General features: G+C 33.6%; 1 protein-coding gene across 4 annotated transcripts in view; it reads right to left on the bottom strand.

Moving 5' to 3' along the window:
• dapk1 (death-associated protein kinase 1) overlaps window positions 1-19,293 on the bottom strand; it is a 149,204-nt gene that overhangs the window by 23,811 nt on the left and 106,100 nt on the right. For all 4 annotated transcript variants that reach the window (XM_073950476.1, XM_017356100.4, XM_073950477.1 and 1 more), the window contains 4 exon segments: window positions 17,811-18,008; window positions 14,719-14,916; window positions 11,152-11,250; window positions 3,331-3,408 (listed from right to left, as the gene is read on the bottom strand). In XM_073950476.1, the coding sequence (XP_073806577.1) occupies window positions 3,331-3,408; window positions 11,152-11,250; window positions 14,719-14,916; window positions 17,811-18,008 (573 nt within the window).

Raw genomic sequence — 19,293 nt, 5'->3', positions numbered from 1 at the left:
CAAGTTTGTAGTATATACAAACCATACATTTGAGAAGTAGATCAGCTTTGAGTGAGAAAATGAAACATTTTAGTGATTAAATGTGATGCTTTACCTTCCACTCGTTTATATCATGCACTTATAAGTGTTTCATGTAGTTAAATAGGCTTGTTTAAATGATAGCTTGAAATAATGAAGACTGATGGCTTTAACAAATGTACATGCCACAACATTTTTTTTTTCACCTGAAAGTACCAATTTACAAGTTTTTTAAATGTTGAAACAGTGCAGAGACTGGCAGCTTTAATAAATCATTTAACAATCCTGTAGCTCTCAGTTGGTCTGATTTTAATGGTGATTAAATCTGTCATTATAAATGATTCTAATATATGGGACTTTTACTTCATTTGACTGCTGTGTTGTATTTAATATTTGTTTAAGAGCTTGAACTCTACATGGCCAAATAAATAATTTAACCCTTGTGTGTTGCTGGGGATGTTTGGGGATGTCTCTGGGCTCCATTTTAACAATCTAGTCGTAAAGTCTAAAGCGCATGGTGCAAAAAAATTAAGGGCGTGTCCGAATCCACTTTTGCTAATATAAGGATGGAAAAATATGCTCTGCGCCCTGGCACATGGTTTAACAGGGTTGTGATTATTCTCTTAATGAGTTATGAGTGTGTTTTGATCATTAAGTGCATGAAATCAATCAGAGTCTCATCTCCCATTCCCTTTAATTGTCAGTTGAGTTGCGACATGGCACATTTGCTATTTACATCGTGGACTTTGAAATTGTTAAAACTGAATGCTTCACTAGCGAGAAAACAGTTAAACAGAGCATCTGCAGCATAAAGTTAAAGAACGGGCCTCCTCCATTCGGCCTCTTTACTTTCTCTTTACTTTACTTTTACTCTTTACTTTACTCCTTCACTTCCTTGGATAAGAAAACAGTGTTGTTCACACTCCATTGATGACATCCTACATATTTAATTTAATTTGTTTCAAAACTATTTCTAAATTCAATTCTAATTTCCATCAAATGAATAAATGAACAATAATAATGAAGTGTGATCATAAAAGAACAGTTATATCCAAACACACGCCCTGTGCCCAATTATGTTCCAAAACCCAACAGGTAAACAAATCTGAGCTTGTTTTTATTAAAATACATATAAATATGCATAAAGTAAATAATATAAAATAATAATAATAATAATAATAATAATAATAATAATAATAATAATAATAACAATATTATACAAAAGCAAATTGTCATGAATAAACTAAAAAAAGCACACCGAGGTGTAGAAGGCTTGAGGGCTGTGGTTTTTATATTTATGTAGAAATGAATAATTTTTGTAATATTTTATTCCTTTAATTTTTTTCATTTGTACAGATATTTGTTTATTGATATATTTCCTGTGAGTATTCAGCAATGTGTAAACGTTTAAGGTGCACAACTAACACGCTTTGCGCTTTCAGCTGTTCAATTGCACAGTCTATTTTAGTTCCTTAAAGTAGCTACACGCCAACAATGTGCCTTTACACACCTCCATTCTAGACCAGCACACGCCAACAATGCGCCTTAACACACCTCCATTCTAGACCAGCACACGCCAACAATGCGCCTTAACACACCTCCATTCTAGACCAGCACACGCCAACAATGCGCATTAGCACACCTCCATTCTAGACCAGCACACGCCAACAATGCGCATTAGCACACCTCCATTCTAGACCAGCACACGCCAACAATGCGCCTTAACACACCTCCATTCTAGAACAGCACACACCAACAATGCGCCTTAACACACCTTCATTCTAGACCGGCACACGTATGATTCCATTTGCTATATAAACAACGTTGCGCAAAGCCACAACTAGGGTGGCGCTGAATATAGCAACAAATTGTGCCAAACACATCTTGCACCTTATTGTGCTGGGTGTATGATAGGGCCGACTGTGTTTCAGCAAATGGAATGATTTTTAGTGACAAAGATTATTTTTATACATATTTAGGGAAAATGCTTTGAAAGCTTTCCAAGATATTGCAAAAAAAAAAAAAACAGAAATGTGCGCACATCTAGAAAATCTTGAAGGCAGGTGCTCGATCAAAAAACAAACATTAGTAGCAAAAGATCCAAAGTGTGCCGATTTTCTTTGGATCTTTAGCTTTCCAAGATTTAACAATACACTTTGGACAAATTTACTACCCTTTCGTTGTGTTCGTGGCTGTTTTTGTCCCATTATAATGACATTGATTGTAAAGCCATGACAGCGTAATAATCCTACATTCTTGGTAGTTGCTGATTTTCCCTGTTGGTCACAGGTAAACTTTTTATTTTTTTTTACTGTTGATCAGTTGCAGTGCAAAAACAAAACAAAACAGTTTGTGTGTGTGTGTGTGCCTGTGTAACACCCAATTCATAGAGCTTCAACCTCGATGCTTGACGGAGGACATGTTTAAATTGGGTCTGATACAATCGTCAGAGCAGCGTCAGCCAATGAATTTAGTCCAGTAATCGGCTACTATCTAAGCTGGGGAATTTGCATGAAGCGATCTGATTGGCGCTCTGATGCGTACATTGGCACTTGAAAAACTGAGAAATTTTCAACTTCTGTAGCAAACAACGCTATTGAAGTAGTGCTGACGGACCCACAATTCACTTCGGCAATGCTGGACGTGAAGCGTGGACGCTGATGCCCCATGTGAATGGGGTGTAATTAGAGAGAGAGCTTTGTGTACTTATCTTGATATGTCTGAGAAAATTAAAATAAGCATGGCTCGGCTATTAGAAGATTTTAAACATAGTAAGCGTTTTTACTTATACAAATGGATGCGCTCGCACGCACGCACACATACACACACACTATAATCTGCTGTTTTACTCAATACAAAAGCCAGAATTTTATGCATAGGCCTTTCTAAAATGGTTAATGGTGCCAACTGATGAGCAACAGTAAAAATGACACTTTTACCTCCTCCCAGAAGGGAAAACCACCAACAATCAAGAATGCATGATTATATGGTGTCATGGCTTTGCAATCAAAAAATGCAATTATTCAATATGTAATATACAGCTATAAGGAGATGGATTCTGCACCACTGTGATTTGAGCGTAGGTGTGGCAAAATGCCAAATATTTATTTCTTTTTAGAAAAGACGAAAAAATCAATCCTTCAGAATTCCTTTTGGAGCCACAAGAGTCATTTTTGAGAGAAAAACTTTCATCTCTTGCAGGTGCCATATTCAAGACAACAACAATCTCATGAAAATTAACCCAGCACTTGTGTAATGCAAATGAACATCTCTTGACTCTCAGTGAGATGAATAATAAACAAAGGCTCGCACCTTTTTCAGCTTGGCCAGCAGCACTGCTACATGCTCCTGCTGCTCTGCAGTGGCCAGATCCTCCGCCGTCTTTCCATCCTGCAAGACACAATGACAGTGATGGATAAACTGCAGCCCCAGAACATTACAGGTAATGCAGCGTCTGTGACACAGATGAATGGGTCGAGCTGGATAAATAAAAGTCCATCAGCCTTTCATCTGCTCTGTATTACCAGAACAGCGTGCTAATAAAGCTCTGACAGATAGAGAGATACATGGAGAGAGGGTGAGTGAGTTTGCAGGGTACAGGTGTAAAAAAAAAAAAAAGAAAGAAAGTGAGAAGCTAACAAGGGAAAGCGAGAAAGAAAGAAGAGAGCGAATATCAGCTAACAGCTCAACGGCGTGACTCACAGTATGTTACAAAAGCTGCTCGAGATAAACAGCGGGTACAGCGATGATTACGGCTGAAATTATTGACAGGTGTAATGCTGCTTTCAAGACACAGCAGATTATTACAGGGTGAGTGCACTTGAAGGACAACACAAAACTCATATGATTTCAAACAAATATGAGTCAAATAAATATGAATTTTTGGCGACACTTTTATGCTATTGCATGCATTTTCCTTTTTCTGTCTGACTGCTTCTCTCACAGAAAAAGAGTTGTGATAAAGAGTGTAATATTCTACTGAACCAGTTCAATTATTCACCCACCTGCGCCCACTTCTGCCTATCTGTCTGTCTGCCATTTAAAAAAATCTCATTACAAGGCCAACACAAAATTTGTGCGTGCTAAAATCTGCTGACTTCCACAGATTTGTAGCCCATCATTGAGTCTATATATTTACTTGTGTAACTTTATATTTGTTCAGTTTTTAAATTAATTTCACTAATATGTTGTGATATAATAATAATAATTTAAAAATGTTTATATAATTAATTGCAATACAGTTTGTAAAGTAATATTTTCTGTCTTTTAGTAGATATATCATATGAGAGACTTGCTTTGTTTACTAAACAAGTGGATCTAATTGGATTTGTATTGTAAACATTAAACAAAAATTACAAATGTATTATTTTTTTATTCAAATGTTAAGTTTTTAGTTATGATACTCCTAAAATCATTACGCAAAATCCACAGATTTTTTTTTTTTTTACAAAATTTTCAGCAGAAATAGCAAAAAATGTCCACAGATTCTGTCTGGCCCTATTCATTACCTTCCAGAAGAAATGAAATTATACATAATTACATTTATATTATTGGTTCCTATTAATTATTTTTAATGCCATGCAAATAGGATATTGCAATAATCTAATAATCATTTAATCTAATAGTAATCTTTTCATTGTCATTAAAGTAAAAGTTCAGAATCTAAACATAAAATAAAAAAAATTAAATGTCAGACAAAAGGATATACAAAAACACAGATGCAAACATGCATACACATACATAGACACAGACAGACAGACAGACAGACAGACAAACATACACCTACATATCTGTGCACGCACACACATACACGCCCACACATAAACACATAAACACATGTAAAAAAGAGACACATACTGTACCCACACACATACATGTGCATTTATACAGAGAGAGAGACACAGATTCTAAAATGTTGATTGTTAAATATAGCTTATTTTGATAATTTTTTCTCAATTTTATTTTTATAATAATAATAATAATTATTATAATTATTATTATTTTCATTTTTGTATGTTTTTTTTTCTATTACTACTAGTATTTACTGTGTTTACTACGTTTTTATATCTGTATGTTCTTTTTTATGTAAAATTTATAAATGTTTTGGCAATACATTTGTCATGCCAAAAAAGTAATTATTGAATTAAACTGACAGAGACAGAGCTTTGTTTTTTTGTGAATTGTGAGGACACTCCAATGGTTTACATGGTTGTTTATACTGTACAAACTGTATTTTCTATGGCTCTAAGCCAACTCTACCCCTTACAGGCAACAGTGTCAGTTTTACTTTCTGAAAAAAAAAAATGATAATAATAATAATTCTGTATCATTTAAGTCTTCTAAAAATTTTGGGTCACTGGTTGGTCCCGGCATTTCTAATAAACAGTTGGCATTTCTGTTTGGAGTTTGCATGTTCTCCTTATGTTTGTGTGGGTTTCCTACGGGTGCTCCGGTTTCCCCCACAGTCCAAAGACATGCGCTATAGGTAAATCAAATAAATTAAATTGGCCGTAGTGTGTGTGAATGAGTGTTTATGGATGTTTCCCAGTACTGGCTTGCAGCTAGTGGGGAATCCACTGTGTAAAACATATGCTGGATAAATAAATGGTTTATTCCATTGTGGCGACCCCTGATAAATAAAGGGACTAAGCCAAAGAAAAATGAATGAATGAACACCAGCAATATTTCATAATTCGCCCAGTTCATTATACACATGTGTGTCCTGATGTTACAAAAAATGAATGCACGCACACACACGCACCCTGATGCACGCACACACACTCCATCAACCTCAGTGTTAATCACCAAATTAATAATCCTGATAAAGTGGAAGGCCTGAAAGCTTTGCATTATGATATGGCACTAATGTCCAAAACCCCAGATGTCATTAATACCCGGCGACCCCCCTAGAAATAAGTGTACTCATTTAAGTCGGTTAATAAGGACCAACCAATCTCCATTTTTAATCGTTTTGTGCTCTAGCTATAGAGATTTGGTATGATATAATGCAGTTAACACACCAAATGCACCTCACCTTAGCGGTTCATTTTGCACTGCAAATATTTCCGTCTTAATGTGGAAACAACAAAAGTAAATGAACATGCAAAAATATCCATTAATTTCATTAAAACCAAATTGATGCACACAAGAATGTCCCATGAGGCTTTGATAGCAGAACGCAAATGTGTGATTGTGAAATCAGCATCATGAAGACACCAGCTGGGGCAAAGGGAACAAGAGCAAATAAAGTATATCCCAGAGAAAGGTCATGTGTAGAAACACACATACACACACACACACACACACACACACACATAAACACACACAAACTACACTGAAAAAAAAACAAAAAAACAATTTTTAATCTCAGCAGCACACAAACCTCAGGGCAGTCTTGGGTTTAAAAAAAAAAAAAAAAAAAAAAAAAAAAATATATATATATATATATATATATATATATATATATATATATATATATATATATATATATATATATATATATATATATATATATATATATATATCTGTTTACTCAAAACCCACCACAGCCCTCCACCAAACCCATTAAAGATTTAACACCTCAGGATACATGTACACAATCACACACACACACAACACCTGGGGCCACAAGCACAAGCAAACCACACAAGCAGAAACAGCTGTGTTCCTCCTCAAACCGATGGGGACAAATTAAGTAGCCTCCCTCTGAAAAGCAGCCCACGCAGAGCAGAGCCACACGGCACGGCAGAGGTGTTAAAACACCCGGCGAAAAGCTATAGTAATGCGAGCGTTTCGTGCACTGTAATTACTCTTATCTAACGTCGCTTGATGAAGCGCACGCTTTCCTGCCAATTAGACTTTATGAGATATGACTACAAATTCTCCCGTACAAAACAACCCATTTTCTTTTTCACTGTTTTTGTGTGTCTCATATGTCCCTATGAGGATGTGTTTGCATTCAGTTACTGATTGCGTTTGTCTCTCTAAAGATTAAAGATGACTGAAAATCTCAAGGCTGAAAGGAGCGTCATCATGTGAGGGAACCAAATCTAGTTTCCGTCAGACACTCTGATTTCTTTCATATTTTTCATTGAAGAAAAAGTGAGATTGATGCTGGGAGTGGGTTTTGTTGCTACACAGCTGTTAGCATGTTCTGGGTGGTTGCCAGGGTGTTGCTAGGGTGTTCTGGAAAGTACTGATATGATTGGTTAGTGGCTAAAGTCAAAATAGGCTTTATATTTTGATATTCACTCCACTTTATAGTCAACTAATTAAAACTCTTATGTCTGATATCTTTATACGTTTGGTTCAGTAGAATTTTTGAAAATTTAATTATTTAATTTAGCAAAAATGCAACAAATTAATCAGAATGGACAACAAAGGTGTCATGAAATACCTCTATTTCAAATAAATGTTGATCATTTGCTAATTTTCTATTTATCAAAGAATGCTGAAATAAGTATGTCAGAGTTTCCACAAAAATAATAAGTAACTGTTTTCAGTATTCAAAATATAACGATTTCTGAAATGTATATAAAGCAATACATCTAGAATATATATGAATAAATATATAATTATTTCTTAATGTTGACTTTTTATGACATTTCCTATTATTGACTTCATCTTTTAAAGCCGACTTGTTGAGTATAAGTACTTTACAATAAGGTAATGCATGCATTAATGCATAAACTAACATAAAAACGAACTGACCACTAAAGCTGAAAAATAAATTCTTAAAGGGCACATATTTTACACTTTTTACAAGATGTAAGATATGCCTTTGGTGTCTCCAGAATGTGTTTGTAATTTTTTAGCTCAAAATACCTATCAGATTATTTATTATAGTCTCCAGAATCTGCCCACTTTGGTGTCTAAGTACAGTGTAGCCGTTGTTAGTAGCCAATGGCTTTGAATGCAAATGAGCTGCTTCTGTCGGCCACCCTCTCCCACATACGCTTCTCATCATGCCTTACTTCAGATAAACCGCATAGTGACAGAGACAGACTTGAAAGAAGCTAAAATGCAGCTCATTAGTCAAAAAAACCAAGTAAGCTTATATGATTTATTTGTAGTGGAGTTTATTCAAGCCTAATAATCTGATAATATGATAAATCTAATATGATATGATAAATCTAATCTAATATGATAAATCTCACATAAGATTATTATATATGAGTTTGCAGTACACACACACTTATTAAAAAAAAAAAAATCACAGAATTGGAACAAATATTTTAACTTCAGTGTACTTGCAAAAAAAATATTCTGTGGACATGTGTATACATGTTATTATAGAAACATGATGTCTGCCAATCAATTTGGTGGGTGAAGAAAACCGCAGACCTTTGTCACGTTGTGGTGGGCCTTAAAATCACTAGTATTTGGGTCCTATTTTAACATTAGTTAAAAAGAAAAAAAAATGTCTATAAATCATTCCAATATGACTGTGAACACACGATACCTACACACAGTTCAAAGTGTCCAAACAGCTGTCAAAAGTTGATTTTCATCATAGGTGCCCTTTAATAAAATAACTGATAAAGTACTGGTGCACCTATTCAATTATAAAACAGACAATATATAATTAGAAATGCTAGAATTATTAATAAAAGCCACTCTGGAAAATTAAAAGTTAAATGTTCAACATAAAATGTTGGAGCAGAGATTTAAGACTAATGAAATTAGAAAGTGTAAATACACCTCCATTTTTCAGGACTACCCACAATTTCTGTTAAAATACACATCGACACAAACTGATACAATTAATTTGTTTTTACTGTATAGTAACTCCAGTCTTCATTAAATATTAGACTAGAACTTTTCAAAGATGTCTTAGTAAACATTTCAATTAAGATACAACAACATTTTCATTGTTAATTAATAGCAATTATTAATGAAAACTTACAAAAAATAACCTGACCCACTCATAACTTTAAATGCTACAGCATGGCCTGACATAACACTGAAGAACGGGGGAAAAAAATAGCAAAACACAAAGAGCGAAGGACACATTAATCAATGGCGTCCTACATGTGGAAGACATTTCTTCTTTCTTAAGCCACTGACCCGCACGTCTCTGTCAATGAATTATGGATTATCAAACTCCCCATGTGCTGCAACATGCATTGTGCATCAGCTGCTATACAATATTAACACTGTGGAGGAGCAGTGAAGCTGGTGTTGGGGCAGGAGGTGCGAGTGTGGGCTGCTTGGGGGGTGGGGGCAGAGATGTGGGCTCTATTGATTGAAAACATACATTGTTAAGGATGAGGTGGTTGGGGTTTATGTTGTGCTTCACTGGCACTGAAAGTCAAACCAGGATTTTCAATTGGCACATTTTCATTAATAACCCTCACTTTAGAAAGTGAAATAGATTTAGTTGAGCTGGCAGCTTATTTAAGATGGTAAATCTTTAACCATGAAAATAAAATCTCTGAACACTTGAAAAAGGCTAACAGGCATTTCCATAATAACATGTATTAAAAAAGTCAGAATATGTTAGCTGTTTTAAGAAAATGTAATTTTAGAAACCAACACATGTCCTGAGGCTCCATGTGAGCTGAAAGGCAGCTGATTGTGAGATTAAGAATTTAAGCAGAGAATGGTAATCTAGGCTGTCTCGAATGATGAATGAACACTTATTTAAAGAGATAAAGAGCCTGGAATTTGATTAATGTGCTGAGAGGGCAAGACAGCAGAAAATTGGGGAGCACCTCTATATCTAACAGGGAGAAGACAGCAGGACAGAAAGCGGTCAAACAAAATCCAAATTTACATGTTTATACTCATTTCTGAACAGTTTTAGAAAGAAATTTAGAGGAAAATTTAGAGGAAAAAGGGGCTAATCATTTGAAAATCATTTTTTAAGGAATTAAAAGCTGCTTTTATTCTAGCTGAATAAAAACAAATAAGACTTTCTCCAGAAGAAAAAATATTATCAGACATCCTGTCAAAATGTCCTTGCTCTGTTAAACATAATTTGGGAAATATTTAAAATAATTCAAAGGGGGGCTAATAATTCTGACTCCAACTATATATTAGAAAAAGCGATAATCACCAAAAAATATTCTAAAAAGTAAACATATAATTTAGTCACTCTCTACTTGTTCACATCCTTCAACAGTTTCTTTACTCTGTTGAACACAAAAGAAGATATTTTGAAGAATGCTGGTTGCTGGCACCCATAGACTTCCATAGTATTTTTTATACAGTCAGTGTGTCAACGACCAGCATTCTTCAAAATATCTTCTTTTAAATTCAACAGAAAAAAGAAACTCGTGAAGGTTTAAAACCACATGAGGAAGAGTAAATGAGATGATTTTTTTTTTTTTTTTGGTTAAACTCTTGCTTTATTATTTGATAGATTAACCCTAACCTCACAACAATTGTCACAAAAAAAATAACATTGTTTTTTTAACTGTAGAATTGTAAGAATTGAAATCTTGATAATTCTGCACATATGTCAGTGAATTCAGCATAAACAATAAGTGCATTGTTACATACTGATATATTATTTTAAATTAACTATTTCTTTGAAATTGACCTTTTGTAATAATATAAATGTTATTATTGTCACTTATAGTTATTACTATCAAAAGTTAAATAAACAATAATTTTCTTTAAACGTTTGTACATGAGAGTGTACATGTGTGTGAAAAAAAAGACTTTAAAATTGGTTATAAAATAAGAAATAGACTTTCTCCAGAAGTAAAAAATATAATATATAATAAATACTAAATACTAAGATTATTTTCTAGGCTCAGAAGAGCAATTTCATAGAAGAGCAAATAATTGACTACTTATAATATAATATAATATAATATAATATAATATAATATAATATAATATAATATAATATAATATAATATAATATAATATAATATAATATAATATAATAAAAATATAATATAATATAATATAATAAAATTTAATATAATATAATGTATATAATATAATATAATATAGTATAATATAACATAATATAATATAATATAATATAATATAATATAATATAATATAATATAATATAATATAATATAATATAATATAATATAATATAATATAAAATAAAATAATATAATATAATATAACTGCATACATATTACTAGAGATGTGAATTAACCCCAAACTTACATTAGTGATGGCCTCAGTGTTTGCTCCTGAAAGACAGAGATGCCGCACCACCTCCAGACCCCCGTTACTCGCTGCCAGGTGAAGAGGTGTTCTCCCAAACTAAACACAAACACACAACAAACACGTCAACGACTCATCACAAATGTCGAAAAGGTGGAAGAATGCTTTTGCCAGAAAACTGTTGAAGTGTGAACTATATGACTAACGGTGCAAAAGGCTGATGATTCAATTTCTCATTAATGTAATTCTGTTCCTCTCCACCTGTAAAGCCCTCAGTGAGAGGAAACATAAATTTTCTTCCGGCTGTAATGGAAGTGGCATTTAAAAAATTGCAGAGTAAAGTAACAACTTGCCATGTATAATTGGTATGTAAAAATGGAAATAAAGTAAACAAGGACTTTAAAAATCCAAATGTGAGTGGATGATTCAAGACTAAAAGGAAAGAGTGCTTCTATAAATAAGGAATAAAAAACAACTGGCTAAAACAAGGGCTATTATGAAAAAGCTAAATTAAAAACACCCTATTAACACCTAGAAAGATAACGATAAATCTAACTTATAATAACTATATTAAGATCCACACCACCAGATTATTTTGTTCTGTTTGTAATTATTTTTTTAATGCTCAAGCTCTTAAAACAGATTTCTGGCTGGCTGTTAATAATGTATATTTTTCATCTGATTTCTTAAGTTGTAAAAATCATTATGTAAGTGAATCCTTCAATATTGTTCCACGGTGTAATTGTTGGTTTCGATAATATCTTTTTTGAAATTAAAATGATTTTTAGAACAACATCTTAGGGCCCTAACATACATCTGGTGCAATAAGGCGCAAGACGTGTTTGGTGTAATGTGCTGTTATTTTCAGACCAGTGCAACCATAATTTTCATGTTTTGCACCATGTTGTTTAAATAGCAAATCCATTTGTGCCACTTTGTGGACTCATGGGTGTGCTGGTCTAAAATAGAGGCGTGTTAAGGCCCATTGTTGATGCGTTGCTATTTTGAAGAACAGAAATAGGCCGCGCCATTGACCATCCAAAAAGCTGGTCTAAAGTCCAGTGCAGAGCGTGTTAGTGATGCACCTATATGGTTTTAAGTTACACATTGCTTAATACCCACAGGATGAAGAGCAACACACAAATATCTTTACATATGAAAAAAAAAAAAAATTAATAATATAATTAATAATAAAAACCACTGCCTCCGTGCATTCTTCATGCCTTAATGCCTTTTTTCAGTTTATTCATGAACGTTTGCATTTGTATAATGTTATTATTATTAGCAGTATTGTTTATTATATGCATATTTACATATTTTTAATCAAAACAAGTTTAGATTTGTTCATCTGTCAGGTTTTGGAGACGTGTGCATCACTTGTTATATCAATTGAATATGACTCATATCATTTGGATAGGACTCAGGGAATGGGAGATGAGACTAATTGATTTAATGTACTTTATGCTCAAACTACAAAACACTCATAACTCATTGAGAGAATAAGTACAACCCTGTTAGACCCTGCGCCGTAGCACCGAGCGTATTTTTCATCCTTACAATAGCAAAAGTGGATTCAAGCATGCCTTTTTGCCTAGACCATTAAAATAGAGCTCTTAATCTCTTAATCTTCCTTAATGAAAAATTGCAAATATTGAAAATGTTTTTGTATGTAATTAAGTTAAAATACTATACTACACATACAATACTACATTTTAAATAAAACAAATAAGTATGACATAAAAATAATATCAGATTAAATATATTAGATGACAAATTATAAGCAAAATTTGTGCCTGGAAAACAAATATTTAAATAAGCTAAGCATTAAAACTACTAGTTTTACATTTGTTAATAAAAGTAGTAAATAAATTTAAACAAAAACAATTTTTTTTAAATAAAAACTTAAAAAAATAAAATTTAAAATGTGAAAATAACACTGACTAAAACACAAACGTAAAGGGGTAGTACACTCAGAACTTTACATGTCTGTCATCAATTACTATTTGCTTGTTTGAGTTTCTTCTGTTAAATCAGCCAGCCATTGACGTACATTGCTCAGTGTTTGTTATTTAATAAAATGCTCAAGCTCTTGACAGATGTCGATAATGTATAATGTGAAAAAAAGGAACTTAAAGGTTAGGAATAAGGCTGCACAATATATATTTTCAGCGTCAATGTCGTAATATGTGTGTGTAATAGTCACATCGCAGGATAACAATTGAGAGTACATGAGATTTGGGGAGTCATAGCAAAATATAACCATAACAGAGTGAAACTATCATCTGCATGTGTTTTGAAGATATTTCAAGAGAGAGTTTGAAGCATTCAGGCACAAAAACACACAAATCTTCTAATGCAGAATAATTTTACTGAATTATTAAAGGTGCAGTAGGTGATTGTCTTCAGAAGCATTTTTTGTTGTGCTGGTTGAAAGTCTCTTCACAGTCTAATAGTAATGATTAAAGTAAATGATCTAAATGTATTTATATGTATTTTTCTATTTTGGGTAAGGCATAAAAACAAAAACATTTTCATCCAGTTAAACAGAGTTGGGCCGACATCTCTCATAATTCCGATAAGTAGCCCAATCTGTCTGTCAGCAAATGCAGATTTGAACAACTGCGCAGCCTTTGGTACGCAGCTCTGCCGATCGCCGCGCTTTCACGAGAGAGAGCACTTGCGCTCCTGCTGAGAAAAAACTTTTTAAAAACCTGAATCAATATTGGAGTTACCTTTGCATGCTGGAGGAAGCATGACACAATGGCTGAAGGGTTTCTCGTAGACAGGTAATGTTCTGTTTTAAGACTGTTTTAGCTTCACGCAAAGCTGATGTAACGTTAGATGCTGTAGTTTCAAATGAGTTTTATCTTCACAGAAGTGTTGTTCAGCCACTAAAATCTTCTGATGAAAGATTGATAAGACTATTTTCAGTTTCATAAGGGACCTTTTACAGCATCGATAATGTAGATTTTAATTAGTTTAACAACAAAACACAAGTAAATTCCGCTTTTAACACATGATGAGAGAGGGTTCTTTTGCTGTGCTCGTGTTTAAGGAGGCACGGCTCTAGACGGCAGGGGAGGGACTGTGATTCAGAGATTTATGCTAAGCTGTTAGCATTGTGGAAGATCACCTACTGCACTTTTAATACAACAAAGACTATACACTTTTTTAACATTTCATTATTCAATTTCTGTACAGTTTAACTCTCTAAAAACCGTAAAGCAGTGGATTTTCTTTGCTCTACTGTTATTCTTGCTTGCAATTTATTTGTATGTTTTTATATGCGAATCACACCCTTACAAAACCACCCTAATCAATATAAATGAATGATTTATTTTCCAAATAGAGCTATTCAAGCTATTTGGTGAAATTGTATTCATATTCTAGAACAACAAAATATTGCAATGTCTGATTTTTTCAATATCGTGCAGCCCTAATTTGGAATCATTTAACAGTGAGTAAATGATGTGTAATTGTTCAGTTTTGGGTAAGCTATTACTTTAAGGGCTAAAAGAATCATATCTTAGAGCACATTTTCGAACTGCTCTGGTCTAAAATACTGACTTTGTTGGGAATATCCAGGTTGGCTTTGGCAGCACAGAGCTGCGTGACCACAGGCATGTTGGCGTCTTTACAGGCGATGTGAAGGGGTGTGTTGCCGTGACGATCCTGGTGGTCCACATAGCAGTGATGGCTGAGCAAACACTTGACCACCTCAACCTGGCACCTCCTCACAGCTAGATGCAGAGCGATGTGACCATCCTGAAACACACACACACACAAACAAATACATCATCAAGAGGAACGCCCCATCATCTGAATAGCAAGCTATTAATCAGCACTTCCAAAAAGATCTGGTGAAAAATTTAAGGAAAGGAGACAGAAGACAGTATTCGAACAATTTGGCAGAGCGAGCACCTGCAGCTAAAACAGATGAGAGTGAACAGTCACATTGATTTAGGAGTACACAAATAAAAGTCCAACCAGGTCTAATATAAAAAAAAGTCTTGATTATCTTTTCAGGATCTTTTTAAAAGAACCCAGTGCAGTTTAATGTGGTCCTTAAGTTTAAAAAGGTAATTTTCAGTGAAAGCTTGCATTCTAAAAGCTTGTCCTTTCAGAGCGTCTCACATTAATACTAATATTAATACTAACTACTAATAACTATATACTAACTACTAACTAATACTAACGTTCATATTGTTAACGTTATAATCAGCAGCTGTAAGCAGTAAAATTGTTTCAAAATGACTGCAGTTAGGGCTTGGTTTTAATTTTTATAGTCAAGTTGTTTTTTTTTATTAACATTTTAACTATTAATCACAAAACACATTGAAACAAACTGACAGACAATGCCTATTTTAACCACGCAATGCTAAAGAAAGGCAGAATAAACTACATATTCATACATAAAATAATTATAATAAGTTTGGGGTGTAACAAAATCTAGTATGATGAAATCTTGCGAGAATAAATCGTAACGTGATTTCTTGTCGAGGTGAAAAGTTGTCTTGAAGATTGTTGAAAAGTTGAAGATTGGAGGCAGGATTGGATTTGAACTGCAAATCAAGTGCTTTGCACACACCTGGCAACCCAGGTCTCGGAGTTGCACGTGTCACTTGGTTAGGCGGGCAGGTGTGACGCAACCATTTTTTTCACAAGAGTGCAGCAGCTGCCGCATCCCACAGAGGCTACAGCCACAGCCACAGCCACAGCCACACACATTATGGTTCGAATCCATGCACATAAATAATTGTAGATATTTTTTACCGCATGGAATTCATTAAAATAGAAGTAAAATAATATTCATTACAAGTTGATTTAAAAAAAAAAAATCAACTAAATAATTTTGCAATTTTTTTTAGTTGAATAAAAGATTATTTTCCATTCATATATTTCATCATTGAGGATTTCTTAAAAATAGGGTAAAAATCTTGTCTCGTCTCGTGAACCCAATCTAATGTCTCGTCTCGTGGAGTAAGCATCTTGTCACACCCCTATAATAAATAAATAAATAAATAAATAATAGCAATAATAATAATAATAATAATAATAATAATAAGTAAATAAATAGAGAAAATTAAAATATATAAAGATAAAATAATAAAATAAAATACATACATTCAATTATGACATACCAGAACTCAAAATACAGCTTAAAGAAACATCAATAAAATTCAAGTAAGGAGTCCAGACTTTCTGAAAATCCTCAGTGGACATTTGAATGTCACAGGTAAGAAATTCTAAGGGATTAATTTCCCTAATAATATTGTGCCACCCTTTCAAAAGACAACAACAACTTTGACCAATAAGTTCTAATAACATTGTGTGATGTGTAATTTATGAATAATTCTAAGTTGAATAGATTTGGCCCTGTTACAGATAGAGATCTTTTAGTCCAGATTAGATCCCATTTCTCATCTGTCAACTGAAGCTCCCCCTCCCTTATTCTTTCAAGTTCCTGAGTGTTCACCTCTAAATATGTACAAAAAGCATTACAAAATAAATTGTTGATATTATTGATGACACAAAATGAATTAGGTGGAATTATTTTTTATATTTACATAAAAGTGACTATAGCAGAATTTACTGTAGTTTAATAAATAGCCCCGTTTATTTTTATCACCAATTTCTGTTTAATGGAGAGATTTTTTTTATTATTTCTAAGCATAATAGTTTTAATAACTCATTTCTAATATTTGATTTATTTTATCTTTGCCATGATGACAGTAAATAATACTTGACTAGATATTTTTCAAGACATTTCTATAGAGCTTAAAGTGACATTTAAAGGCTTAACTAGGTTTATTAGGGTAACTAGGCAGGTTAGGGTAATTAGAAAAGTTATTGTATAACGATGGTTTGTTCTGTAGACTAGTGGTTCTCAAACTGTGGTACATGTACCACTGCTTCCTTCTAGTGGTACGTGGAGCAATCAAATATGTAATATGTACATGCTACAAATATTTCAAAATTTATCAAAAATGATTTACATATGAACATGACATATAATAATATTCATTATATGACATATAGCCTTTATTTCTGAGGTCCAGGCAACATTTTCAGGTGTTTATGAATTGACTACTGTATGTTATTACTTTACATTTAAGTACAGCACTTTTCTTTTTACCTTTTACACAATTTAATTCAAATGTTGACTTTCTTAGTTTTTTTTTTTTTTTTTTTTTACATATAAGCACAGTACATTGTTAACATTCAGACTATTTATGTTTAAAGTGGCTGACAATAATAAATATTCTTAATAACAGGAATTAATCTGCCACGTTTTTGAACTGTGCAGAACGGCAGCTGCTTTACTGGGCTTACTTGGAGAGACAATGGTACACTGAAGCAAGGTGGTACCTGAAGTTTGAGGACCACTGCTGTAGACTATAAAAAATAGCTTAAAGGGGCTAATAATTTTGACCTTAAAATGGATTTAAAAAAAACAAAAATGGCTTTTATCCTAGCCAAAACAAAATAAATAAGACTTTCTCTCCCTTTGAATTTTGCATCTACAAAATGAATATATGCAACAACAAAAAAAGAAAGAAAAAAAGGGGCACTGTTCACCTTTAGTGATCAATAAAACACCAACCACCACCACCAGCAGCAGTATTAATGGTTAATCTCTGTGTGTTGTCTGTGTTCACCTTATCAGCAGAGTCCATGTCAGCCCCATGCTCCAGCAAGCACTCCACAATGTCCTTGAAGCCACGGGCTGAAGCGGTGAGCAGTGGACTCTCACCCTCACGGTTACGGGCATTAACATCACAGCCAGCCTCACACAGGGCTCTGGCCACTGCCGAATAACCGTGCCAGGCCGCGCAATGGAGAGGCGTCTCTTGCTCCTGTGGAGGCATGAAAACAGACCAGGAGCTTATGAATAACCTTCAACACACAGAGCTAGCAAAACAACATTAGTCTGTGTCAAGGCCGTTTCACATGACGAATTGCTCTTAATTAGCTTGCAAACACTGACACCTTCAATGAACGTAACAGTTTTAAATATACAATGTGTGGCTGTGTTTACCACTTGGGACGGCTTGTGAATATCGGTTTTCTACAGAGTAAATGGGACGGATGCTATAGGGCAGTGTTGGGCAAGCTACTTGAAGAATGTAGTGAGCTAAGCTATTAGCTATTCTTAAAATGAAGCTTAACTACATTAAAAGCTACACTCAGGGAAATGTAGCAAGCTAAGCTAAAAGCTACTTGGCTAAAGTAGCTTAGTTACAACTAAGCAATTTTTATTGCAATAAAAATAATATTTCAATAAAAAGTACATCTAAGCTATTTTTGCAATTTTCATTTTTAAATCAAAGCAACTTAAATCCAAGTCAATCATATCTTAGTGATCAATAAAACTGTCAATGAACTATATGAGGCATAATTGTTCGGCTAACAGCTAAAACAAAAAATCCCATAAAAACAGGTGTTACACATATAAAATACTATAGAATTTTATAGTAAAAGTAAATATTTAGGTATAAGCATTATATTGTAGATATATTTACACCTCTTTATTAATAAATTACATAACACTATCATGAACTTATGGTAATTACTATAGTATACTTTAGCCTTTACTACAGTAAACTATATAATCCTCTCCCTCAGTCATCTTTCCATTAAGCCTAATTAGTAAAAAGGTTTGTTATCATCTACAGTAAAACAGGATGAAGAAGAAATAGTCATTCTCGCCGTCAGTCATATGGTTTTATTTTTATTGGCAAGACAGCTTGTTTGGAAGCTAATGCGCTACTTCACTAATAAAATAGCTTTGCTACAGAAAAGCTTTTTGATTTAGAATGTAGCGACACTAACACCACGCTACCGAGAAATGTAGTTAAGCTAATAGCGTCACTGATTGCAACACTACTGCCCAACACTGCTATAGGGCAAACCTAAAATGTTGATAAAAACACTTTTTTTTATGCATCTGTCAGTTTTAGATATTAGGCTTTTTGGCTTTTATAATGTGTTATCAGTGTAAAATAGACACTCAAAAAGTGTTTAATAGATTTGTGTCCATATATTTCAATTACAATGCTTAACTATAAGGCATTTTTCTTAAAGTTATTTGATTTCTCCTGCACTGTGCTATGAATCCCCACTTCAGCTGTACTAAAATAC

Source organism: Danio rerio, chromosome 5 (assembly GCF_049306965.1).
Source record: "Danio rerio strain Tuebingen ecotype United States chromosome 5, GRCz12tu, whole genome shotgun sequence".
NCBI classification, from domain to species: Eukaryota; Metazoa; Chordata; class Actinopteri; order Cypriniformes; family Danionidae; genus Danio; species Danio rerio.
The sequence above is the reverse complement of the archived record's forward strand: the minus strand, read 5'-3'. Positions and strand labels throughout refer to the sequence as shown.